Below are 26,223 nucleotides of genomic sequence, written 5' to 3' on the forward strand. Positions count from 1 at the left end.
TGAAAACTCATGTAAACATAAATCAGAACTATGAAAATTAACAGCTTCAACTAATGACTCATTAAAAACTCAATGGTTCATGATCAGAAACTAAAACAAGATATTGGTTCACACTTACTTGAGTAACATTTATAAACTCAGTAGCAACCCTGTTAGATTTTGATCTGCTCTAAATAAACTAGATCTTTATTGTCTTAGTGTTTTGGACTGGGCCTTTAAAGCCTGATACCTGTCCTCCATGAGGCGACTCTATCTTCAATGAAATAATCCATATTTAATTCAGAGTTTAGACAAGTTCATTCATAGTTAATTCTCTGATCACTTGTGAACACCTCCAAACCACAGCTCACTCTTCTCACTAATCTGACCTGATCTGTTCTTGTTTGTTTTTTGTGGCCTGATTTACATCCCTCTGTTTTTTTTTCTTGACAATGAGACCAGTGTTCCCGGTTGAGAACAAAAAAATTAAGTAAAATTAAAATGATAGCTCATCAGAAAGTTCTTGGAATAAAAACCACCCGTTTTAAAATACACCGAGCTCAGGATCCTGAGGTTTAACTGTGACTCTACGATGTCACTGCTCTGCCATTTGTTCTGCCACACTTCAGATTAAACTCACTTTAATAGAGTCTCTCTCTCACACACACACACACGCACACTTTTTTAATTTCATGAGGCTTCACAGACTCTCACAGCATCTGGAAGGAAAACACACAAAGTGACGTCATAATATCAAGAGGAACCAAAACAATAAAATGTCTTTAAAGGTATTTTATTACCGGAGTGTGTACAGACCTGTTGTAGAATCATCAATTGTAGTAGTAATTCTTTAGAAAGCATTTTACATTATACATTTTTTTTTGTTTTTCATAAGAAAGTTAGATTGTTGAAAAATCCCAATGCAGCAGAGCAGTCGGGTTCCTTGTGTTCGTCCGTCAATCTCAATTCAAATCCAACTCAAGTGACCAGTGTCTGTGTGGAGGCGCTTGCTGCTGCTGCTGCAGCAAAGAAAATGGCTGAGAGGACCAAAATAAATCCAATTGTTGGTTACATGGCGCCATCTGGTGGCAGCTGGATGAAAGAGACGGAAAGCAAAGAAAAACCCAACAACAACAACAGCAGAGAGCCTCTTCTACTTCCATCCAACATGAGTAATAATAATTATAATAACAACATCTGTTTTATGGCTTAACAAAGACAAAAACACACACACAAAAACAAAAAATGACCTCTTATATATTTTTTTTCTTATTCTTCTTTATCAAATCAGCTCGAGCGTTTAGAATCAGTGTGGAAATTAAAATAGAAAATAAAAATCTAGTCTATGTTACAGTCCAATATTTTTTTTTTTTTTGCTATAACATTTCACAAATACTCCATCTACATAAACACTGATAGGAACACACAATATAAACCAAGTGCCCTGCAAAAACCTTCACTCTCCAATTTTAACCACTTTATGTCATAAATTGATTTTTTTTTACTGTAAATGACTCTCATCAGTTTTTTCTTCAGTATAAACTCATGGTGCTACAACCAGGAGGATATAACATGATATTTACAATACTATTCTGTTTTTTTTTTTTTTCAATTGTCTTTTTTATTTTCTTGGAAATGTAAGGTCTCTGCAGCACACTGAGAAAACATTTTTTGCCTGTTTATAAACAAAGGCAAAAGGAGGAATATGCAACATACAACACAAAAACTAAAATACAAAACAAAACAAAACCCCATTCCATATTTCTGTAATATTATGTCTCCTGAAGACCAAAACTAGAGCAAACTCAAAACTGTCCTTTATGCGTAACCTTTTCAGTATACAGTACTATTAACAACAGAGATGTTTCTTTAAAACGCAGATTGATACCAAAAATACACATAATTAAGTGTCTTGTGTTTTTGAGCTCAACAGAAGGAGGATAGCCTTTAGCCTTTATTATCTTTACTGCCATTACATGCATTAACCCGTATTCATCGGACTTCTCTGGAAGCCATGTAATTGAGGTGCAGCTATCTCTCATAACATCTTTTTTTTTTTTTTTTAAATCTCAATAATGAAAACTAAAATTTTAAAGTGAGTCTCCTCACTTGTTGAATCTGCTGTGTGCCTCTGTGTGTGTGTATGTATATACTGTATGTGTGTGTGTGTGTGGGTGCCACTGTTTGTATTAAAAGACTGTATAATGAACAGTGCACTGTTACATTTAAATGCCAGAGGAGACAAGTAAATAAGAAATTAGAAACGATATAGGAAAAATACAAACATAATGCAAAAACAAGTTCCCGGCCTTTAGAAAGATTCTTCTTTGCTTCATAATTAACAAATCACTAGTAAACACCTTCCTATTTCCTTGGAGGAAAAAACAGGGTGAGGGAGGAGGGAAGGGAAGAGTGGGTGGGAAAAAACGGAACGAGGAGCAACTTCTCCGAACTCTTAACTTGTTTCCAGTTTGGCCATTTCCTGCACGTAGATGCCGATGCTCTCGCTGTCGAACAGCACGAAGTAGACGGTCTTGATGGTGGAAGACATCGTGGCCACGAAGTAGCTGGAAATGGCCTTGAGGATGAGCTGGGCTGCTGTCTGCTTCGGGAAACCGTTCCTGATGACACGGGAGGAAACACACACACACACTTAGTGAGAAATGAATTTGGAGGTGAAGAGATAAATATGGACTGAAAGAGTGTGAGTGCAAAACAAGTGATGTTTCAGGATCCAGTCGCTCTAATGGTCAAATTTAATCAGAACATTGAACAGACTTTTTTTTCCTTTAAAACTTCTTCAGCCCCGCCTCAAAATTTAAGAACAAATATAAAATTATAGGTTCTTCAAAACTGAAAAGTCGTGTCCAGTATGAATACCATTGAATAAATTACTAAATATCCATAGTTGTTTGCACAAGAAAACAGTAAATAACTACCAGTCAAAAGTTTTAGAAAAACCCCAGTTTTTTTCAGTTTTCTATTGAAATTCAAGTCCAACGAAGAGCTTGAAAAAGGTAAAGTTACTGAAAAACTGAAAAATAATGTAAAAAGAAAGAACAGAAAAAGAGGCCATGAGACACCACCAATGGACTACAGAAGACTGGAGGTAGGATGGTGTTATGGACCGATGAATCAAAATTTGAAATCTCTGGTTCATCACACAGGATTTCTGTCACAGTCTGTGACATCATCTGTCAAACATGGAGGGTGGTCTGGGGAGGTTTTGCTGGATCCAGGGTCAGTGACTTGTACAGAGTGAAGGTCACCCTGAACCAAACAGCTACCACGGCGTTCTGCAGCGCCATGCAGAACAGGAGCCTCTGGTATGAGCCTGGTTGATCAGGGGTTCATCCTACAGCAAGATAACGACCCAGAGCAGAAGTCCAAACTGTGTCAAGAACAAGATGTGAAGCAGCACAGTCTCCATGGAGCTGGTTTGGGATGAAGAGTGAAAACATGGGGGCAGCACAGTCTCCATGGAGCTGGTTTGGGATGAACTGGACAGAAGAAAGTGAAAGTGAAAGCAAAGCGACCTACAGGTGCCACACGTTTATGGGAACTTCTGCAGCAGTTGGGAAGAACTTTTGATTTCCATTGTAGAGAGAGAAAAGTTTTGAATACTTTTTGGTTCATAAACTGATTCCATGATTACTTTTTTTAACTTCACTTGTTCATTTGTTCTACATGCACTTTCATTTCATTCAGAGTACAATGAGACATTAAAGAGGAACTCTTCGGTCTGGTCTCTCCTCCTCTGTGTCTCTAACCCTCCTCTCCTCCATGTGCATTTGTTTTCAACGACACTGGTGAGAAATCAATCCATGGAGCGGTGGATAACGTTATTTATCATATACACCATGTTACCATGTGTATATTTGTGTAATCTCATCTGTCATAAACAAGAGATTACGGGTTACGGGGAGTGTTACGTTTGTGTGGCGGTGCCGCAGAGACGAGAGCTGCGACACCGGGTCGGAGGCTCTGATCTTACAAGGTTGGTTTTCAGCCAAGAGACGCTAGGTGGAAGGCAGAGAGCCTCCATTCTCCCTGTAACAAGTTACACGTCATTGATTTAACCAGCACTAGGACTCTGGAGCTGTTTCATTAAGGTGAAGAAATGTAGCATAGTTAAGCTACAAATCCTGCATAGTTCCTCTTTAAACTGCATCGTTTTCAATAAAAGACTGGAAGAAACTTTTGACCAGTAGAGTGAATACTAAATATGAGCATGCTTAGGAAGTGTTAGCATAAGTTCCTCTGACTGGAATAATTTACCGCTATCTATTAGATCTGTCACTTCTTTCCATCTGTTCAAGACCTCACTAATGTCCTTGTTTCAGACCCCCTGTTGTTGCTATTAGTTTTTATTTTCTCTTCATTTATTTTTATGTATTTACCTTTTTTTTTTTTTGTTGCCCTTGTGATGGGGTTATGGGCTGAAGGGGTATGGTGGGGTGGGTGGGAGGGATTTGGGAGCTGTTGTGTACACTTTAAGTGTATGTTTTGTGTTGTGTATATGTGATTGTATTGTATTGTATTGTATTGTATTGTCTTATTGTTTTGATGTATAGGACCCCCTGGAAGACGAGATGATGCATCTCAAGGGGTTATCCTTAATAAATTTGAAATTTGAAATTTGAAGTTAGCATTAGCTAACTAGCATTTTGCAGTTATTTGTTCATAAACCAAAGTACTGAGGGTTTTTTTTTAAATCTGATATCATCACAAATTGAAAAAAGTCAGAGTCACCAAAGTTATTACAACAAATCCAGAAGGGATCATCAATAGGCTATGTGTACAATTCTGTCACAACAATCAACGTAAGAGTTGGGATATTTGTTTCAGTCTGGAAACAGTGGACGGTGGACCAACTGACCCCTGAGCAACATCGTTACTGTGGCTTTATTTCTTTAGTTTTGTTAATTCAGTCTTAATTTAGTTTAATTTTGGGGAAGATTTCAGTACAATCCTACACTCTGCATGTGCTGCTGCACCAAACCTTTCCTCCTCACAGCACTACTGCAGCTCCTGTATTAACTTACATGTAACCTACTGTACAGGCGGGTGTAGACAAATGAGCTCGACATTTTGTTACTGAACTCAGATAAACACACACACACACACACTTCTACACAAACAGACCAACACAGAGATTCATCTATCGAGGAAACGTTGCATACCTTCAGTGAGTTAACTTAACATTTTGTTGATGAGAACTAAATCAGGACAAAACATCTTAAAATAACAACACAATGCATCCTATGTCAGGTGTGTTTCTGTCTTTTATGTGTGTGTATGTTCGTACCTTCCACTACCAATGGAGGGGAAGGCCACAGACTTGAGTTTCTTCTCGTCGGCCAGAGCCAGACAGTTCTTCACCGTCTTGTCCAGCAGCTCCTCACACTTGTCGGAGCCCCAGCCCGGACTGTTACAGTGGATGACGTACTTGGCAGGAAGACCAAAGCCTGCGGTCAACACAGCTGATGGATGGAGAGAAGAGGAAGAAGAAGAAAAAGAAGAATGGTTAGTAAGATGAGATGGGAAAGAAGAGGAAAGAACGACTGGAACGTAAAAAGGAAATATTAACGCTGTTGTTACAGCATCTGTGAGTTCAAAGAAAATATGTCCCTTTATGACTTTAAGGATCTGTAATGAATCAAACTGTGGCTGTGTTTAATTATTATTTTCATTTCAATAAAATCAGAAAAATGTCCCATCATCAAACTGCTTGATTTCAGATCAAATCTGTTTGGCGTTGATAGAAAGCAGAGAGAAAACACCAGTGAATGTTTGACATTTCTGACTCTAATATGAAAATATTTTAATGTAGATAAACAAATGAGTCTTTACTATACTGTACTTTACTTGTTGCATATTTTTTCGGTCTGCTTTTATTTCTCCTGTTCTGTGCGCTACATGAATTCCCTTGTATTGTTGTCTTGACTTCAATATAATGACAATACATACTACTAAATTGATCAATTAAAGAATCACCTCAGTTGTAATATTAATTCACACCAGCTATTAAAGTATTCTAAAATATTACTGTGACAAAAAGACAAGAAACTAGATGAGACTCATCAGTTCTGAATTTTCCAGAAAACATTTTGCAACTGAATAAATATAAACACGACGACTTTCACTACTGAAAACATAATTAAACAAAATGAATAATGAAGAACTAGTGCAGTCACTCGCAAATGACAACTGCATTGTTAAACAGCATCACACAGCAGAACCAGCGCCGGTTCTGTTGAGTCAGTCAGAGTGAACCTGTTCACCTCTGGCACACAGCTGGATTTCCTCCTGTCACATCCATCGTCCGCCATCAAACTCCGCTTCACTAACGTGTTTTGTCAGAAGTGAAAACCCAAACGTTGTGTTTGGAGCCCCGAGATGCTAAAAAGAACACTTCACTCTGTGGAAAATGTACGCAGCAAATCTCCCAGAGCTTAAAGTGGGTTTGACCGCGGTATTACAGCGAGGTGGGCCGGAGGAATCACTTCTCCAGACAGCTGGAGAGGAGGAGGGACAACGGCAAACAGGAGAAGAAATAGAAGACAAACGAGAAGAAGACAAGAGAGGAGTCTGTTCTTGTGTTCTGCAGAGTTGAAACATTTAGTGTAGTCTTCCATCAAAGCAGCAGCTGCAGACGGTGTCACTCAGCCAAAGCCGCCCCGACGCTGTGAAGTGAGAAAGTCTCCAGTCAGAGTTTATTAGCCCACAGTGAACGTGCGGCTGGACCGGAGTCAGAGCGGAGGACGAGCTGATTTCCAGATGGCGAACAAGAGAGAGAGGATGGAGAGACTTCACACAGAGCCAGAGCCAGTCGCACTGCATGGGTGATCCGAGACCGAAGAGGAGGATGATGATGATTAGGGTTTTTATGGACGCTTGCAAAGTTCAACTTGTTTTACAGTTTGGGTCAGTGGGACTGTACACCAGGCTGCACATCTGGACATCACCTGTCAATCACACTGTACAGTAACAGTGGTGCTACAGTACATGACGATGTTGATGCGGCTCAAGTGCTGATGACCAACTCCTCTACTCCGTCCAGAACACAAACCAAACAAGACCAGAGTGTGTCTGACTCTGGACCACCAATGGTGAAGTCTTGTTTTTTTTCTTCCTTTAGCTATGACATCATCTAATAGTTTAGCTTTTATTACTTCCTACTACAGAACGTAACAGACTTCTACAAGAGTCAGGTTTCTATGTCTAATGCTCAGTTTCATAGTTAGTTTAAAGCCTCTCTGCTCAGTTTTGTCTTGCAGTGCACTCATATCGTACACAAAGCAAATGTTTTAAGCGAATTATACACTAAGTCAATGCAGAGATGTGAAAACATGCTAATTCGTGCCGGCGATGTCTTTGCACAAGTTCAAAATATTCAACTCCAGTTACGCTGTGTCAGGACAGCCAATCAGCATTTGATTCTTCTGACGCAGGACGCCAGGACGTCAGTGACTTGCTATAGACACAGTCAATGCAGCACCTGTAGTTGGTTTCCTGCCGAGAGACCGATCCAAACCAAACAGGTCATAAACTGGGCCCCGTGAGCGCTGGAAGTGGCTGTCTTCCACACGCAGCTCCAAGAGAAGGTGGTGAAGTTCACTGAGCTGTGTGCACTATAGTGTTGTCTCATTAGTGAACGTTTTGTCCAAAAGAACGAATTGTTTGAGTGAACGAACTGAAAGGAATCACTTCCTGACCTGAATTGTTCTTTTCTCAGTCCAGTTGAGCTCAGCAGCAGCGCGCAGGCCGACAGTAGAACTGCCCCGTGGCCTGTGAATCACTGAGTCACTCGCGAATCTGGTAGCGGAGACTCTCAATGCGAAGAAACGGTGCATGTTCATTGACGTGTTCACTGAACGTACTGTCACTCAGGTCTGAGGGCTCACGTTCACTGTGTGGTACGTTCACTCAATGTACTACAAGCGACACAATGATCGTCGTTTACTGAACGTAGTACTGAAAGTAGCAAATGTGTGGGAGTTGGTTGTACTCGCACAAGTACAAACAAATACTCCCGCGTGAGTAAAGCGAGCCGTAAATTTGCTTCACGTCCAATGCGAACACACCATTTCTGTATTCTTTGGTTTTTCATCCGTCTCCTCTAGTAATATTGATACCTGTAAGAAAAGTAGTTCATTCGCCCTAACTAAGTTGAGCGCTCAGGAGCAGCCAGGAAACCAGAAGTAGAAGAACCATCACTCAGCTATGATTTCATTCATGAGGACTGGACTCGGTGGTGCAAGTTCAGCCAAGAAAGACTGTATTTAAAAAGTTAATTGTCTTATCTGCAACATGATTTTTTTTTTCTGCAAAAGACCTCATGTTTTAATTCAAGTCAATAGGACAATAAGTTAATACTGTAAGAGCAGCGATGCACTGCTTCATGTCACAGTACCTCATCATCACAGTGGTGGGATGACTTCATAGCTCCATAGAGAACAAATGAAGAGCTGGGGAAGCATCGACTAATCCATTAATAGCTTCATTTTGTTGCTTCAGATTTTAGATTTTGCTGTGACACTTCCTGTGGTGACTGAATAACTCCTGTACCTGCCTGAACCCTGAAGCCTTTTTTTTTTGGTTGGGGTGATCGTTTGGCAGATCCAGATCCAGATCCCAGCATCAGTGACAGGCCTCTCTGGCTCTGTGTTCAGTCCCCTGGTGATCCATTTATGAGCTCCACACAGAGAGAGCAGGGATTAGGACGCAGAGCTAACTTGGCTGAACGTGAGAGAGGGCGGCGGTGGTGAAGGTGGGGGGGGGGGGGGGGGGGCGAAAGTGTGAGCGAAGAATAATGAGAGAGACAGCTGGAAACAGAGGAAGAGAGAAGAAGTGGAGACAAATGGGTGGAAGATGAAATAATCTGCAAAAGGCTCAAACAGAACGACTCCCTGAAGACCGAAGCCTTCAGCTTGTGTCAGTCCTTGGAGCTGGACATGTTTAGTGATAAAAACGAACGACTGATTGGTGCTGCAGAGTCTTGACATCATGGGCGTTGCCTGAGTGGATCAATATGAACTTTATGACCTTTTTTCTCACAAGTCGTCCTGAGCGTAAAAACACTGTGGCTCTGTGGTGTCAACTGGAGTTTTTACACTCAGACTTGTTTTGTTTTCTTTTTCTTTGGTGGATTTGACACAAACATCCTCACACAGAAACCACAGGTCACAAAAAAACTGTGCGCTTTCATCGATCCCCTACAATTTGCATAACGGGCCAACATCAGTGCTGTCGAGGACGCACTCATCTACACGCTTCAGAGGGTCTGTGCTCATCTTGACACTTCTGATGCAACTGTTAGAATAACTTCTTTTTTCACCTCTCGGTCGCATCCAACACAATTCAGTTGTCGGTTCTGCTTGGGGGAAAAGATGAGGAGGATGCAGGTAGAGCCAGACGTAAGACCTTGTCCCATTTTTACCAATTCCACTTCTTTTCTTCTGCCCTAGCACTCGGTTTTGTGCGTTTTCGTCAAAGGGTGGGATGTGCCAATTTTTTTAGGAGGAAAGGGGAAGTGCTTTTCAACCCCTTAAAACCAGCCCTTATATCAGAGGAAGGCCAGGTGCAGACTTGCCAGATGAAAAGCGGCGAAGGCGTCTTCTGTTTTCTGCATTTCTTCTACGTTGGTTCATCAAACTAGGAAAAGTTCATCAAAACCCACGCAACAGGTAACACAACCGCTGGAGCCGGCGTTTTCAAACCTGAATGAAAACCACTACAGGCTGTGGCTCCTACGTCATCGCTAGGTCGCGTAACGTAGGTGAACACGTCGGCTACGCTAAGTGGCGTCCCATTTCCGTAGGGTAAGATCTCTACTACTACTCTACAAGCACCGGGGCAAAGATGAGGATGCTTAGAAAAATTCTGAACAATGACAGATGTCCACACCATGTCCTCAAGGTGTTTAGAAGACTGAACGGCATCTTAAGTCTTTTCCTGCTGGCTGCCGCTTGGCTTTTTAACAAACAGCAGCCACGATGTTTGTTTTATACTTTGATGCTGCTCTTTTTAATTCTCTTATTACAACTTTCTGCTCCATTCTGCTCTTGTAAGAGATATGCAATATACAGCATTTGTGTTAGTATGTATATGTGTGATGCTGCTGTAACAATATATTCACCTGCAAAGGATCAATAAAGTATATTAAAGCAGATATCAGTGGAATGTTTTTGTTAATATAAGTCCTAAATAGTCCTATTTTCCGTCAGCAAATCACTTACATGAAGTATTTCAGCCTAAACACGAGTCTCTCCGTCACTCTGCTCTGCTGTAACCCGAGGAGAAAATTTTCCTTGTGGGATACAAGTGTTATCCAATGAGGAGAGAGAACGGCATGAAGGGCTGTGTGTGCAGCCAAGGGATGCGCGTGAATGTGGTGACGTAGCACGAGGACCAATTGATGCCTGACAAGGGCGGGGGCTGCTAACTCATGGTGCGTTCAAAGAAACTCGTACTTTGTGTTTTTCCTTCCTGTGAAGTCATACCAGTTCGATCTGGTACGAGTTCACGGGTCGGAAGTTACGAGTGGCCGTTATAGGGAACTTTCACAGACAACAGGATGGTAAAAACACGAGCTACGGGTTACCTGGAACGCTACCAAGTCGTAGTTGTGACTTGAAGCTGTAACTTACGGTTTCAAAAGCCTGCCTTGAACGCAGCATTAGCCGAAACGGCCGTGAAGCTGATATCTGCTTTAACCTTTAAAACAATATGGACGATCAAAATAATCATTAGTTGCAGCTCTAAAGGTCGATTAAATTATTACAGGGTCTGAACAAGAACTACATCAGACAAAATTACAGATAATTCTCATCATTACAATCCACAAGGGAAACAGTAAACTATTGATCACATCTACACAGCGTCCGCTCCGTGCACTTACCACCAGCCACCTCCAGGGGGCCGCTCTTCTTCTTCAGCTCTGCCACAGCTTCAGTGAACTCCTTCCCTCCCTTTTTCTCCAGAGCGGAGCCTGAAAGTGGAGACACGGTCGGGGGTGAACACATCCTCAGGTTTAAGCTCAGAAGGACAGACAGATGGAGAGAGGAGAGAGGAGAGGAGAGGTCATGCAGACAGACAGGTGAGCAGGCAAACATGGAGACGGATGGACGGACAGACAGGTAGACAGGTAGGCAGGCAGACAACAATGCTGTCAATCATTTCCCCTGGCCTCTCTCTCTGTGGACTCTCTTGTTGAGCTGTTTTACATGTGAGACTCAGGAAAAGTCTCACGACAACTGTAAGTGCTTTTTTCCAAATGACTCATTGTGAGTCAACGTGTTACAGGCCCCGGTCTCTAATTACTTCCCTCTGTCCACACCATGCTGGCTTATCTGTGGTGGACTCAAGAGTATTTTCTTTCAGCTTCCAATTAGAGCGAGTGTAGAGAAAGAAAAAAGAAAAAAAAGAGGAGGGGAAACAAGCAGCATGTTGTAGCCTTGTGCCTCATGCAAACAAGGTAAACAGAGCTGTCCAACCGTCCAGGAAGCAACTGAATTCACTCATTAATACAAACCACTAGTAATCATCATCATCATCATCATCATCGCCCCTCAGGAGCTTTAATCTGAGGCTTCAGGAACCAGAGGGCTGAACTACGAAGGAGGCTCAACATATCCAAGCTTTGTGTTCATGATCCAGCTCAACAAAACCTAAACGCCCCGTTCAGAGTTAATAACTGCTGTCAGGACGCTGTTATCAACTTTTGTGCTCTGTGCGCGCTCACATCTTAAGGAGGTCACATGATTTTTACTTCCGTGCAAAATGAACTGATGGCGGTCTGCTGATTTCAGCCAAGAGGAGCAGGTTGTTTTAACGGAGAGCTGTGAGCGATACAAAAAAGTGATCACACTGCTGCTGCAAATATGACAAGAGAGGGGGGCTGGTTTTTAATTTCTAACAGATGAACATTGTGCAACTTTTAAACATTAACCTTTATCCATTTAAATAAAATAAACTAGAGCAACAACAGCTGTTATTTATATTGTTTTCATATGTTTGACTGATCTAGATTATAGAATACGAGTGTGTGTTTTATTGTTTTTTGTTTTTTGGTGCTGCACAGGCAAATCTTGTAATGATAACAAAGACCTATTTTAACTGTGAAAATAACCTAGACCTATAAGATTTGCCCCATTTAATTCATGGCCACATCAAAGTGAAATAAATACATACATTGATTATCTGTGATCAATAAGTAGACTTGTTTTTTCACGACACAGAGTTCTCGCTCAGATTTTCTGCATCACCAGCTGAGTGCATGTAGGTTCCCGTAGCGCTTCACACACTGTTTGTCTTACTGTGAGCGCACAACTTCTTTGTGAGTGAGCGGATGGGGCACAGCTGAAATTGTATAGGTGGCGACCGCTCAGAGAGAAGTTGATCAGGAAACATCAGCGGATCAGCGCAAACTCCAAAATCCCCCTCTCTCGAATGGTTCTGATCCTGCGCCACTGGACTTTCAGAGGAAAGACGACGCCATCTCCAAATTAGTTAAAGGGATAGTTCAACATTTTGGCAAATTGGCCCATTGCCATAATCCCTATAGTCATAGCAGTAGGTTCGTTACCTTTAATTGACAATCCAACAACTCCAAAACGCTCTGGTGGACAAGTTGTGACCTGCACATTCACCACGCTATGAGATAATAACGGAACGTTACGAGACAGAGTTGTTTTCGAGGCAAATGCAGAGACTGTTTGCCGAAAAACTGCCCCCGATGGGAATGCGCATCAGCTGTTTTGCATGAATTTACCTCTAAAACAACTCTGTCTTGTTACGTTCTGTTATTATCTCATAGCGTGGTGAATGTGCAGGTCACAACTTGTCCACCAGAGCGTTTTGGAGTTGTTGGATTGTGTATTTGATGAATTTGATGAGGGAAACCAAGAAATCCCATTAGCCTCCGTAGAGTAGCTCTGAGCAGCTCACGGCTCTGCTCCACCTAAAAATAGCTTGCACCGACAAATAAAGGTAACAAACCTACTGCTATGACTATAGAGATTATGGCAACGGGCCAATTTGCTAAAATGTTGAACTATCCCTTATAATGGTGAAATAGCTGGACTTTTAGAGACGATTTTAAGATGAAACTCTGAACTGGTCGGGACCAGGTTATGACCTGAGCATAAATTACCATGGTGATATAGCCAGGCTCAAAGAGAAGGAAAATCTGACTTTACACCGTGTTCCAAATTATTACGCAAATTGCAATTAAGTGTTATAAAGATTACATTTTTTGTTTTTCAATTAAACTCATGGATGGTATTGTGTCACAGGGCTCTTTAGATCACTGAATCAATCACAGACACCTGTGACCAATTAGTTTACCAGGTGAGCCCAATTAAGGAAAAACTACTTATGAAGGGCGTTCCACATTATTAAGCAGATGACCATTTCCAAGCAATATGGGAAAGAAAAAAGATCTCTCTGCTGCCAAAAAGCGTGAAATAGTTCAATGCCTTGGACAAGGTATGAAAACCTTAGATATTTCACGAAAACTTAAGCGGGATCATCGTACTGTTAAGAGATTTGTGGCTGATTCAGAGCACACACGGGTTCGTGCAGATAAAGGCACAACAAGGAAGGTTTCTGACAGACAGAAACATCGGATTAAGAGAGCAGCTGCTAAAATGCCATTACAAAGTAGCAAACAGATATTTGAAGCTGCTGGTGCCTCTGGAGTCCCACGAACATCAAGGTGTAGGATCCTCCAGAGGCTTGCAGTTATGCGTAAACCTTCTATTCGGCCACCCCTAAACAATGGTCACAAGCAGAAACGGCTGCAGTGGGCCCAGAAATACATGAAGACTAATTTTCAAACAGTCTTGTTCACTGATGAGTGCCGTGCAACCCTGGATGGTCCAGATGGATGGAGTCGTGGATGGGTGGTGGACGGCCACCATGTCCCAACAAGGCTGCGACGTCAGCAAGGAGGTGGCGGAGTCATGTTTTGGGCGGGAATCATGGGGAGAGAGCTGGTTGGCCCCTTTAAGGTTCCTGAAGGTGTGAAAATGACATCTGTAAAGTATGTGGAGTTTCTGACTGACCACTTTCTTCCATGGTACAAAAGGAAGAACCGTGCTTTGCGTAACAAAATCATCTTCATGCATGACAATGCACCATCTCATGCTGCAAGGAATACCTCTGCATCATTAGCTGCTATGGGCATAAAAGGAGAGAACCTCATGGTGTGGCCCCCATCCTCCCCTGACCTCAACCCTATTGAGAACCTTTGGAGCATCCTCAAGCAAAAGATCTATGAGGGTGGGAGGCAGTTCACATCCAAACAGCAGCTCTGGGAGGCTATTCTGACATCCTGCAAAGAAATTCAAGCAGAAACTGTCCAAAAACTCACAAGGTCAATGGATGCAAGAATTGTGAAGCTGCTATCAAATAAGGGGTCCTATGTTAAAATGTAACTTGACCTGTTATGACATTTTTGATTGAAATAGCTTTTGATTTAACTAACTATGCCCTCCTAATGCTGCACATTCAAAAAATGAGCATTTTCAGTTATTAACAACCTATAAAATGTTATAAAACTCTGTCGTGCGTAATAATTTGGAACAGTGCATTTTAAGTTTTTATTTTTGAAAAAATACTGTTATCATTGGGAGGTTTGTTCAATAACAATTGAACTCATTAAATAACAGTTGATGACTTGAAAATTATGCTGACTGTCATTTGCATTGACTATTTAGGAAAATCTGAGAAAAATATAATTTGCATTATAATTTGGAACACAGTGTAGACTCTAGGACAAACCTCGCTAACCCACTAATCTCACTTCGTAGTACATCCCTCTGGTGTCCACCGTAAAAACCTGGTGGAGTCTCTTAGTGACCAGTTGGACTGACAGCACAGTCGAGGGGGAGGGGGGGGGGTTTACAGGAAATGAAGTTAGTCTCAGATCGTCCACGTTGCAGTCAGATGGATAAAGGAACAGGAAGCAGCAGCTCAGTTTCAGTCGTGTGTGTGTATGAGCAGATCACATCTCTGTCTGCTCAGCATCGTCTACGTGACTTCACCTGGACTCCTGTCGCTTCAGTGGGAACTGGTTGTAACAGGTCAAACACCTGTGCAGTAGCAGTGGACGGAGCACAGCAGAGCCACAGGTTGTTCTGCCTGTATCATGAGGAAATCAACTTTGCTGAGACTTGAAAGTTGCACAAACGGTCGATATTTATCTGATTAATAGCATTAGGATGTTGCACAAGAGAAACGTGTAACAGCTAATGCACAGCACGGGGGCTGCATCAGACCTGAGAACAGGCCTCAGTCTGTAAACAGAGACCTGCTGAGGCCATATTGTGTCAGCTGCTGGTGCAATGCAGCAGGACTGGTTTAAGAAACAGATCCCTGAGTCCAAAGACTACGACACACAGCCGCTCAAAATACTCTGAATACTCCACGTTATCCAGCTAACTGCATTAATCCTGCTCCGAGACACAGAGCCGGGCTGTGAGCTGCTGCTGGGCCGAGGCGTCAGCTGCCAACAAACAAACCAACCAATAGACTTTTTTTTTTTTTTTTTAACGCGTAAGCTGCCAAATTCAAATGATCCTTTTCACAAAGTCCACATTTAGTTTTTTTTCTTCTGTGTTGGGTTTATTATTGAAAACATAGCGTGTGACTGCAGCGCTCTCTGGCAGCCTGCTTTTAAAAACTTGGAAACTGAAGTCTTTCCCAAATGCACCTCAGTGCTTAAATAATAAAACAGCCCCTGCTCGCACACTTTCAAGACTCTGCAAAGTTCAGTTTCACCCGTGACACAGCGAAAATCCTTCCAGTCGCTGTTTCAACAAATCAATTCATCATTTACAGTGAGAAAGTTCAAAGGGTCAGCGGCTAAATAATCTCCTAGTGAGTGAGTGAAGACTGTGCTGCTGCCGCCATGTTTGTCCACAGACTGCAATGAAGACCATCTGTAAAATGCAGAGAGAGAGAGAGAGACAAAGAGAAAGAGAAGGAGGCAGAGAGAGAGAGAGAGAGAGAGAGAGGGGGGGGGAGGGCACACAGGCAGCCATGGTCTCGGTGGTGCCAATAGTTCCTTTACCTACTTCACCACCTGAATAGAGGGAGGAGTTGGTCGGGTGAACGACAGCGTCGCTCTCCACGATGGAAATGTCGGCTTGGACAACTTGCAACTACAGACGACAGCAACGACAGACAACGGGCAAAACAAAACACAGACAACATGGTGGTAAAAACACAGTGAGTGATCCGGAGCAACAGGATGGGACAAAGAGTAAGAGGAGGACGAGAAGGAGGAGGAGGAAAAGGAAAAAAAAACAAAAAGAGGAAAAAGAAGAAGAAGTAAAAGAGACACACAAGGTGAGCGTGCTCCTTATTGTCCGAGGACGTCACAGGAAACAAGGAGGCCGCTGAGGACACGGTGGGTCACGTTATGTTCATTAAGAAGCAGGACGGCACAGTCAGTCCCAAATAAACGACAAGAAATGACCCGAATTTGTTAAATTTACTCTCTGATGCACCCAGGCCGACAGGCAGGGAGCACTACGGAGAACATGAAGAACACAGACGTTGTTTGGACCGGATTTCTGACTGAAACGTGCCGTCCTGACTTCTTGTCTCATTAAAAAGTGAGAAAACTTATTAATGATCACGATCCAGGTGAACAACCTTACAGCCAGGCTGCAGCGCATGTCACTCTATCTCCTCAGGTGTATCAGGTGTGTGTAGTATAGTAGGCTTGTGTGTTTCAACAGTCCAATAATGTTCCTGAAAAACTATTAATCTGTCATTAATAAGCAGCCGTCTGCAAAGAAGCAACAACCCGGAGTGACCCTCAACACAACATCTACACAACGCAAAGAGCGAGCAGCATCACTGCTGAGAGGAGCCTTGATAAAAAAAAATTAAAAAATCCTTGAATGTCTCCATTTAAATCCTTTTTCTCTCTCTTAAGGAAATTAATCTTTTTTTTTTCTTTTATACAAACTGCACAGTGAGCAGAGTCGAGTGTTTGAAGTCACAGGGGATCATGTATTCACACTGTGAACAACTACAACAACCTTTTACTTCCTGCAGTACAGAGAAACAAACACTTCTCTTTTATTTATTTTTTTAAAGAAACTGCAGAAAACTAAATGTCAATAACACTTTTAGAGCGGCTCAGATCTCTAATTAAACCGAGATTCATTTACAGTTGAAGAGCGGCACAAAACCCTGAGGCTCGTTTCCACCAAATAGATCTGGATTCACCAGGAGCAAAACTGGTTCACAGTGTTTTTCACCTCTTTACTTTTATGTTCCCAAGTGGACAATTCTTTTTTTGTTTCATGCTGTGTGGATTTAAAGAGAAACCTTCTCTCCTGTAATAAACACTAATGACCTGCAGGATGTGTGTACCTTCGCTCCTCCGAGGACACACTAACACAACAATAAAAAAAAGCAGTTAAATTGTGTTTGTGCTGCAAAATGTTAACACGGATTTTTGTGACCGAATCAAATCAAAGATATAAATCATTATGAGCCATCGTCCCGACAGGAACAACAACATGGTCGTCGTCGGCCACAGTGTGAACGAACAAATCTGCTTCTTCTGGCTGCATTCAAGGATTTTTTTTTCTATTTTAAATATCAAAACCCCACTTGGACCAGAGAGGGCGGAGGGATGAGGGGAGGGAGGAGGGAGGAGAGGGGGGGGGGCTCACCTAGATCATCTTTAAGTTCAAGTTCAGCATTGACGGGGTTGATGACCCCCTCCACGTCAAAGCCAGCCAAGTTACTGACCTCGCTGTGGATGAGGTTGAGCTGCAGGTGGGAGGGGGTGGAGTGAGGGTGAGGCATGCAGAGGAGGGAGGGGGGAGAGGGAAGAGGGGAGGAAGCAATGCAATTAAAACCAGATTCACACCAAAGCTTATTTAAAAAAAAAAAGAAAGAAAAAAAAAACAGGAGGGGTGGGGGGATACCTTGACACAAGCTGAGAAACTCCTGAATGTGATTTATTGTGTGTGTGCGTTGTGTAAAAACTCATTGTGTGGTGTTTGTTCATGTTGACTAATGTCTGCAGTAAAAGGGGAGGGGGCATTAGGTTTCACTGTTTGCATGTCATGCATCATACTGTTATTGTGGCAGTGACAATAAAGCTGAGCTGGACTGTTGATGTGCAGAGAACAAACAGGTGAGCTGATCCTGCTGTCAGTCACATCATGCAGCAGGTCTGAAGGTACAACAGCTCAGAAATGCTACATTCTTGATTGAACATATAGAGGAAATTTGAAACTGGTTTTATTTTGGAAACAAGAACAACAGACATCAGAGGTCAGAAAGTGAAACTAAACGACTAACACGATGTAAACAGAAGGTTTTTATCCTCATGTGGATTTGCAAGTAAAATCCAGATGTATACGTGTCTAAAAGGGAGAATTTGGTTTTCTCATGTTTTGTTTACAGTTTCACTTTCACTGTACACAACTCTGTCTCTGTGACTGGAATATATTTACACATCAGTGCTGCTCTTTTTAGTTTTTATATTTTTTCTATGCTTCTCTTATTTAACTTTTTATTCTATTCTCTCTTTATACCTTGAGAGGAAGCCACATTGAATTTATTTGTTCATTGTACAGTGTGTTTAACGACAATAAAGGTCATTCAAACTGCAAACGCTGCTGCCTGTTGGTAGACGACAGATGTTGGAGCGCTAAAAACCAAAATGTCAAGGTATCCCCCCCCTAAATGTTAAGAATTTAATTAACGCCCCTTTTAGCTTAAGATTCATTAGTCAAACAATAAGTTTCACCATCACAGATTTAAACTGAATTCCTCAAAGAGAAAGAGAGAAAGTAGCGGCAACAGAAACGTGTGTGAAATCGTCTGAAACACCAGGAGGAAACGCTCAGGCAGGAAAAGCACAGTTAGAGTAATTAAGTCTATAAAACAGAAAACAGACTCTCTTTCCCATCCGTGGGTTCATTATCTTCAGCAGTGGGAGGTTAAAAACATTCATTCACTCGATTAATTATCCTGCACTGATTTCAGCTGCTGCTGTAACCTCTGGTCAGCGACACAATCAAGCGACGAGTGTTTGTACAGCAGCCGAGACAAGGCGAGAGCAACCAGGTTCAGGTTCCTGCTCAGTCACTTCAGCTTGTATTTCAAAACAATTCAGTCAAAAAATATAAAAGACTGTTTTTTCTTTTCTTTGTACAGCATGTTATGCATTTACACTGTTCCTCAGTAAAACACCAAATGAAAACATGGTCAAGTTTGTACTGGAACAGGTTTTTAAAATTATTCTGCAAGATTTTCATGTGCATGTTTTTGCATTATTATGATGTCATAGTAAAGGATATAAAATATCATCACGTCATCATTTTTTATCCTTCACCCATATGTATTTTATTGTGTCATAAACAGTGCATGGATTTGTGACTTATGGTCCAAGTCCAAGTGAATGTTTGTGCCAAATTTTTTGAAGAAATTCCCAATTTATGCAGTAACGATGATTTGGATATAATCAGTTAAAAAACTTTATTTCCTGCCACTTGATTGTGCGTTATTGCATAGGTTCAAGTTCATTAGTATTAATCAAACATCTCTAAATAGTCTCTAAATATGAAAGGCAGACCAGAGCATGCAGCGCCGTCACAACCTGAGCTGAAACATCGAGATCTGGAGGTAAATCTGTCCACATTTTTTAAAATTCAGTAGATTTTATATCTCTGATCAAGTAACAAATGACATTCCTGTCCTCTCTAATCCTACCCAACACAACAAACCTCAACAAGTTTGAGCAAGAGGCAACATATGAGAGAGAGGTTTTTGTTCTTGTTGTTGTTTGGAATATTTCTTTGCTCCAGACTTCTATGCGAGTTTTAATATTTAATATAAATCATCACTTACTATCACTGTTATCATTGTTTACAGTTAAGAAAAAAGGGAAACCAGTGATTCTTATTGCATCACTCTTGAGTCATTCCTTCTCTCTCTGTTGCACAGTGTCGTTCCTCTGCCTTTCATGTTTTTTCAAACTCAAATCTATTTTCGTTCGCTTCTGATCTCGACGATCTCGTGATCCTCAAACTTGCAACATGTAATGAAGACTTCACCAGGGGAGCTCTCAGGTAAATTTACTTCCATGTTTCAGCTCAATAAAAAGGTTGAAGAAGAAATAAATAAATAAATAAATAAATAAATAAATAAATAAATAAATAAAAAAGGCGACAGCAGCGCACAGGAAGCTCATAAATCTGAGATCCAGTAGACAAACAGTTCATTAAGTGGTTGCTCCTGGAGCAGCTTGAGCTACAGCGACGCTCTGCAAACACTAATGAAGTCTGGTAAATAACAGCTGACCTGTGAGGAAGTACAGCATGTTGTAAATGTACATTTATAAAAACATAATTCCACAGTAAACATTTCTTACCACGGGAAAGTGCAGAGAGAAAACATCGTCTCATCATCAAATCTCTTCTTTTTTTTTGGTTTTGTTTTGATAAGATTCATAAAAATAAAATAAAAAGTACAGAAGCTCTGATCTGATTTTTTCAGGTTTACATCACTTGTTTTTTGGAGTTTTGTTATGAACGATACCGAGCTTTCTCCAAAACAAAGATAAGTTCATGCACGATTGAAAAACACAGACGCGTTTTCCTTTGACTGCTGAGCTGTGTGTGTCACTGTGTTTTAAAAAGTAAAATCCAGACTTCAGTACATTAGACAAAAACAATACAAACAGATCCAGTTCCTGTTTGGTAAATATGAAACATGTATGCCTCAAAACAAGGTCAGATTAACTATTCAGTGGTGAATAATATATTGGTTTCCTCCAACACGGAGATAAGAGCTCACATCATGAGGCCTTTAAAATCTTATGTAGGAATCATTTGTATACAGGCTTTATTTCAGCCTGACATGAGCTAAACAGATTCACAACTATATATTTTATGATATAATAAGTCAGGACCTGTGTGGTGTTTGTATATACTGTATTTCAGAGTTGAGACAGACAGACACTGACCTTCTGACCCAGGAACAGGCTCTTGGTGGACAGCACGGTGAAGCTGTCGGCTGGAGATCCCTCTGTGGTGCTGTCTGCCGACGCCGCCTTGCTCACCTCGCCCTGTTTCTGTCGACCAAACAGAACACACGTTTATAACACAGTCTGACACTTTATCTCTGTATATAGCAATAATAATATTTGTTTTCCCAACTGAAGAGAGCTCAGAGGTCTGTTGATGCTACATTTCAGTCATATGCAGGATGTCAAATCTCGTTTCTTTCCCTTCACTTATGACCTGGTTCAGCTCATTCAAGATATTTAAGCAGCTTAAACTCTCCTCTCCTCCATGTGCATTTGTTTTCAACGAAGCCGGTGAGAAATCAAATCCATGGAGCGGTGGATAACGTTATTTATCACCTACCATGTTACCATGTGTATATTTGTGTAGTGTTATCTGTCATAAACAACAGATTACGGGTTACAGGGCACGTTACGTTTGTGTGGCGGTGCCGCAGAGACGAGAGCTGGGACACCGGGTCGGAGGCTCTGATCTTACAAGGTTGGTTTTCAGCCAAGAGACGCTAGGTGGAAGGCAGAGAGCCTCCATTCTCCCTGGAACTAGTTACAAGTCATTGATTTAACCAGCACTAGGACTCTGAAGCAGGTTAATTAAGGTCAAGTTTTTGTGTGGGAACCCCAGGAGAACAACCTGTTAAACTCTGACTGTATCCTCCATCCTCATCCCTCCCTGACTCAGGCATATTCAGTGTTTATCATCAGACCGGTTGGTGATTTCCCATGAGGCCGTTCGTACCTTTGCTTTCCCTCCTCCCTTTTTCCCACTCATTTTCTTCGCCGCCGTTTTCTTCACCGGCTTGGGTTTCTTCTCGGGGGCAGGGGACACCGGTGTCTCCAGTTTGCCCTTGGCTCCTCTCTTCTTGGCCAGCAGCTCTGGGTGGATGTTGGGCAGGACTCCACCTGCTGCGATGGTCACACCTTTCAGCAGCTGAGACAGGGAGACGAACACAGACAGCGTGAAATCACAGGTAAATATTGAGAGAAATAATCCACAGTAACTTCATATAAATGCATCATAATGTGAAGTTTATATTGATGCAACAACTGTGACCTGGTTCAGCTCCTCGTCGTTGGCGATGGCCAGCAGGATGTGTCGCGGGGTGACACGACCCTTCTTGTTGTCTCTGGCTGCATTTCCTGCCAACTCCAGGATCTCAGCTGCAAGACCAAAAATATTTTTTAAATATACATTTAAGGGCCTGGTGGACCACAAGTGAGAAAATACAGTACTGGTAAACAAATAGCGGGTTACATGAGTTATTATGGACTTGATGTTAATGATGCTGCTGTGGTAGATTCTATGTATCATGGTATGGCCCCATCCCCTGTTGTTCTGGTTGTTCTGGTTGTTTTTGTCTAAGACAGCACTGTTTGTTTGTTTTGGTGCTTGTCTATGCTGGTTTGTGTTTATGTACATTTGGCTACCCATAATGACATGCTGTATGTGTGAAGGAACAGAAACTGTACTTATCTATTTTTGTTACACACGGTACAACCTTCCATTCATATCTCTCCAGCCTCTTGCTTTATATTTGTATTTATCTTTTTTGGTTTAGTTGTTTTTGTTACAGTATATGGGAAAGCTCAATAAAGATATTGAACAGAAAAAAACACATTTAAACAAAAATAAGGAGATAAAGAGTATGTGTTTGAACTGTGACTATACAGTGTCAATGTTGTTTCTCTGCTGCAGCTATTGTTATTTTTATAAGCTTTATTTAAACTTGGAAATATATTGAGGAGCAACCTCATTTACAATATAGCCGAGACAAAACACGAAACATTTGAAAAATACCTAATCCGAAATACCAAAAAGTAAAAGTGACAAAGATAAATTGAAAACAGAGTAGCAGAGCAGTTGGAGGTAAAATAAGACGCAGTTATGGATTTAAATTGTCCTAATGATAAAAGTGTGGTAAGTTACACCAGCTGAGTGTCAGTGATGCATTACACTGCATCTGGACTCATCATTATAAATAAAGTCAGTCGATATTACATTTGTGTCACATCATGTGTTTAAGAAACTCAGCTGCTCTCAAACTGCAGCTCAGTAAACCATGACTCAATAAGTTTCTCTTCTCTCATCTCCACATGTCAGACTCACCGGTCAGATACTCGAGGACAGCGGCCAGGTAGACGGGCGCTCCCACACCGATGCGATATTTGGGCAGGCCTCTCTTGATGTAGCGCAGCATGCGCCCCACAGGGAAGATGACCCCGGCCTTGGTGGACCGCGACGTCTTGGTCGACTTCTTCTTTCCTCCTCGGCTGGACATTGTGCCGTGACTACCACCAGTGTCGAGCTCTGCAGGGACATAGTGAAACAAACACTTTGTAAATATGTTGGAAATGCTTTTTTGTAAATGAAAAAAACAACTTTCCTGACTTTCCTGTTGAAGACTTGTCAACAGGAAGTGACGAATCAAAACAAACCACTGAAATAAACAAACAGTTCAACTAAGGGAAAAGCTCAGGGCTACTGTCTCCAGTAACACTGTCAAGTTTTCTCTCATAAACAAATGAATAAGTTGACTTATACTTTTCTTTAATCTTAAATAAAACACCACCACCAGCTCCTCTAACTTTCTACATATGTTAATTAGAGTTATTATTATTATTACTGTATAGCCCTTATTCATACATCTTTTTTCATTTCTGTTAATCACTCACGCAGCAGTTTATTCTCAGCTTTAATTCTCTTACAGTAATACCCAACAAAGTCTCTTGATGTTTGTACGAGCGCGTCGCTTATAAATTTACTGTATTATACTAAAATATGTTTTTCATACGCACTGTTTTGACTTCAGACTGTGTGCACCTGGGTCCAACTAAAAATCTGAATGTAAGCCTTTTACTGAAGCATTAAAGTATCCTTGTTTATGTCCCTCCATGTAAATCAATGTCCCTGTAACCCGGGCGCTGGTTTTACTGTCCGATATACACATATAAAAGAAAAGAAACTGCAGCCTGTGTGGGGAAAAAAATAAGATGCAGCAAGATGTTATGGAAACCAAGAATAACATCCTTATCAGGCCAAACACAAAGTGTTTTGTTGCTAACTAACACACAGTGAGGGGACACACACACACACAATGTGCTGCTTCCCCTACATGATGGACATTTGCTAAATATGTTAGTGGCTAATTAATTAATTAATTAATTAATTATCCAAGATCCAAATGAGGCTCAGTGTGTGTTTCTGTTGAGATCACTTTCTGGCCAAAGAGCAGAGGGCTGCACTGCTGCAAACACACACATATAGGCTACTGTTAATAACACACTCCTGCCACCCAAGCAGTGGTTAATTATTAAAATGTAAATATGCATGTGATTTTGGAGGTTAAACTCTTATTCTAATCAACTCTGATGTTCAAACTCAGACAAGTGCATAATCTCACTGCATGTAAAATAAATGGTTGCGAGAGGAGATGATCCGTCTTCATGGATCCAGGCTGCTGACACCAATTAGCCGTTTTGTTGTTACTGGTAAATCAATTAGCTCCACCATAGAGGCCACATATTTCAGCTGTGTGATAATAAAGCAGCAGCTCGAACATGAACATGAGGCGAGGCGCAACATCATCAACCCGCATCCAACACTAAACTAAACGGTGCCCGCGCGGTAAACGCAGCGTTGTTGACCGCGGAGGCACACGCGCACACATTTCACCGCTGCAGCGACGTCTCCACTCCGGCCAGGTGGAGGTGGAGGTGGAGGTGGAGGTGCGTTTCACCGCCGCCCTGGTGAACGTGTGGTTCCGCCGCCGCCGCCGCTTGCTGCTGCCGCTGCTGCCGCTGCTGCCCACTGACAAGGCGGCGATTTCCGCATGTCAACACCGCGCCGGATGTCTCGCAACAGCCGCTGCGCTTCACCCACCGCAGCCCGGTTGGAGGAGCGGAGCAGCGGCTACCGTCGAGGACATTTCCCCCCTACACACACCACCACACGCACCGTGGAGGTCAGCGAGCTTTCCGGTGGAAATAACCCCGGCGGAGCGGCGACAGCTGCCCGCTCCTCCTCCTCCTCCTCCTCCTCCTCCTCCTCCTCCTCCTCCGCCACCACCTCCCCTCCCTGTTTGTCAGCTCCGGCAGCACCGTGTCTCCGCTCTCGGCCTACAAGCCAGAAAAGCACGAAATGGCAACGGTGTCGGTTCAGTTCGGCGAACGGAGACCGGCTGCACCGACCCGCAGCCGCCGGACTCGAGCCGGCGCCGCGGTGCGTAAACCCGGTGGATTACTTACAGAAAGAGGGAAGCGGAGGGGGGGAAAAATGTCTCCGGTTGGTAACAAGCCTGGGCAGTGTCTGTCTGTCTGTCCTCGACTCCCACAATCCACAGCGAGTTGAAATATCGAGCCAGCGCTGCCCGCGGAGCGATGCGAGGACTGAAGCAGGGAGCGGAGCTGCTGAGTGTGAGTCCGCTGCCGAGGTGATCTTTAACCCTTTACTCCTCCGCCGACCGACACACACGTGGTGCGCGCTCACACACACACTGTTTCCCCCCAAATCTCACATTTAATCTCTGCTTTTTTTCTTTTTTTTCTTTTCTTTTTTTTTAATTTACTGAGGCGTGGAGTCAGATTTCCAAAATGTAGCCATCTTGTAAAAATAATAATAATAAAGAAAATTAATAATAATAAAAAATACTGTTCCCACCTGCTGCCGCCACCAACTGTAGATTAGTCTATACAATTTAATGCATTGATTAATAATCAATCAGTGCAACAATAGCAGTGTGATTCAGGTGTGGAAATGGCTGATTTAAAATGCATTTGAAAACATTTAAACATTGAAATGCACTTCAAAAATAAGAATAAGTTCATTCATATAAAAAAAAAACTGCAATCTCAACCTGAAATCAACGTCATCATCTTCATTTCTTATATTTTCTTTGCTGTTTTTGCTCCACGTACATTGAGAACCACCACAGAGACGTTGGACAAACATCTGGCTGCAGCCATGGTTGGTTGGTTGCACATTACACCACTTGGTGCACTGGCTGGTTGGTACGGGCACAGTATCACAACTAGGCAAGTCCATTTGTATAGCCCATTTTTTACAGTTTATCTCAGAGGGTTTTACACAGCATCACTACAACATCGTCTGACCTCTGACCCCTGACCCCTCACATCAACTGAGGAAAACATGAGCGAACGTGCAATAGATGTTGTGTACAGAC

General features: G+C 42.1%; 1 protein-coding gene across 3 annotated transcripts; it reads right to left on the reverse strand.

Moving 5' to 3' along the window:
- Window positions 1-1,257: 1,257 nt before the first annotated feature.
- On the reverse strand, window positions 1,258-25,449 carry macroh2a1 (macroH2A.1 histone). 3 transcript variants are annotated; one of them, XM_083986513.1, is made up of 9 exons: window positions 25,285-25,449; window positions 23,151-23,349; window positions 22,098-22,204; window positions 21,783-21,974; window positions 20,987-21,094; window positions 16,058-16,148; window positions 10,883-10,972; window positions 5,288-5,462; window positions 1,258-2,600 (listed from the first exon to the last, which is right to left on the reverse strand). In XM_083986513.1, exons 2-9 carry the CDS (start codon window positions 23,320-23,322, stop codon window positions 2,435-2,437), a joined length of 1,101 nt encoding a protein of 366 aa, XP_083842639.1. In that variant the 5' UTR covers window positions 23,323-23,349; window positions 25,285-25,449; the 3' UTR covers window positions 1,258-2,434. The 3 variants fall into 3 exon arrangements, with proteins under 3 accessions (XP_083842639.1, XP_083842641.1, XP_083842640.1); XM_083986515.1 differs by lacking the exon at window positions 16,058-16,148 and adding an exon at window positions 17,679-17,778; XM_083986514.1 differs by having other exon boundaries at window positions 23,151-23,351; window positions 25,289-25,443.
- Between the last annotated feature and the right edge of the window lie 774 nt (window positions 25,450-26,223).

Source organism: Trachurus trachurus, assembly GCF_905171665.1.
Source record: "Trachurus trachurus genome assembly, chromosome: 14".
In the NCBI taxonomy this organism is placed as follows: Eukaryota; Metazoa; Chordata; class Actinopteri; order Carangiformes; family Carangidae; genus Trachurus; species Trachurus trachurus.

What these genes read in the sequence shown, in the direction of transcription:
- macroh2a1 (XM_083986515.1), bottom strand. Translation starts at nt 23,322, where the DNA reads ATGTCCAGCCGAGGAGGAAAGAAGAAGTCGACCAAGACGTCGCGGTCC. An exon ending in CCCCCTGGAGGTGGCTGGTG is followed by an intron (nt 5,463 to 10,882) that starts GTAAGTGCACGG and finishes TCCATCCATCAG; the next exon opens with CTGTGTTGACCGCAGGCTTT. An exon ending in CCCTCCATTGGTAGTGGAAG is followed by an intron (nt 2,601 to 5,287) that starts GTACGAACATAC and finishes CCGTGTCATCAG; the next exon opens with GAACGGTTTCCCGAAGCAGA.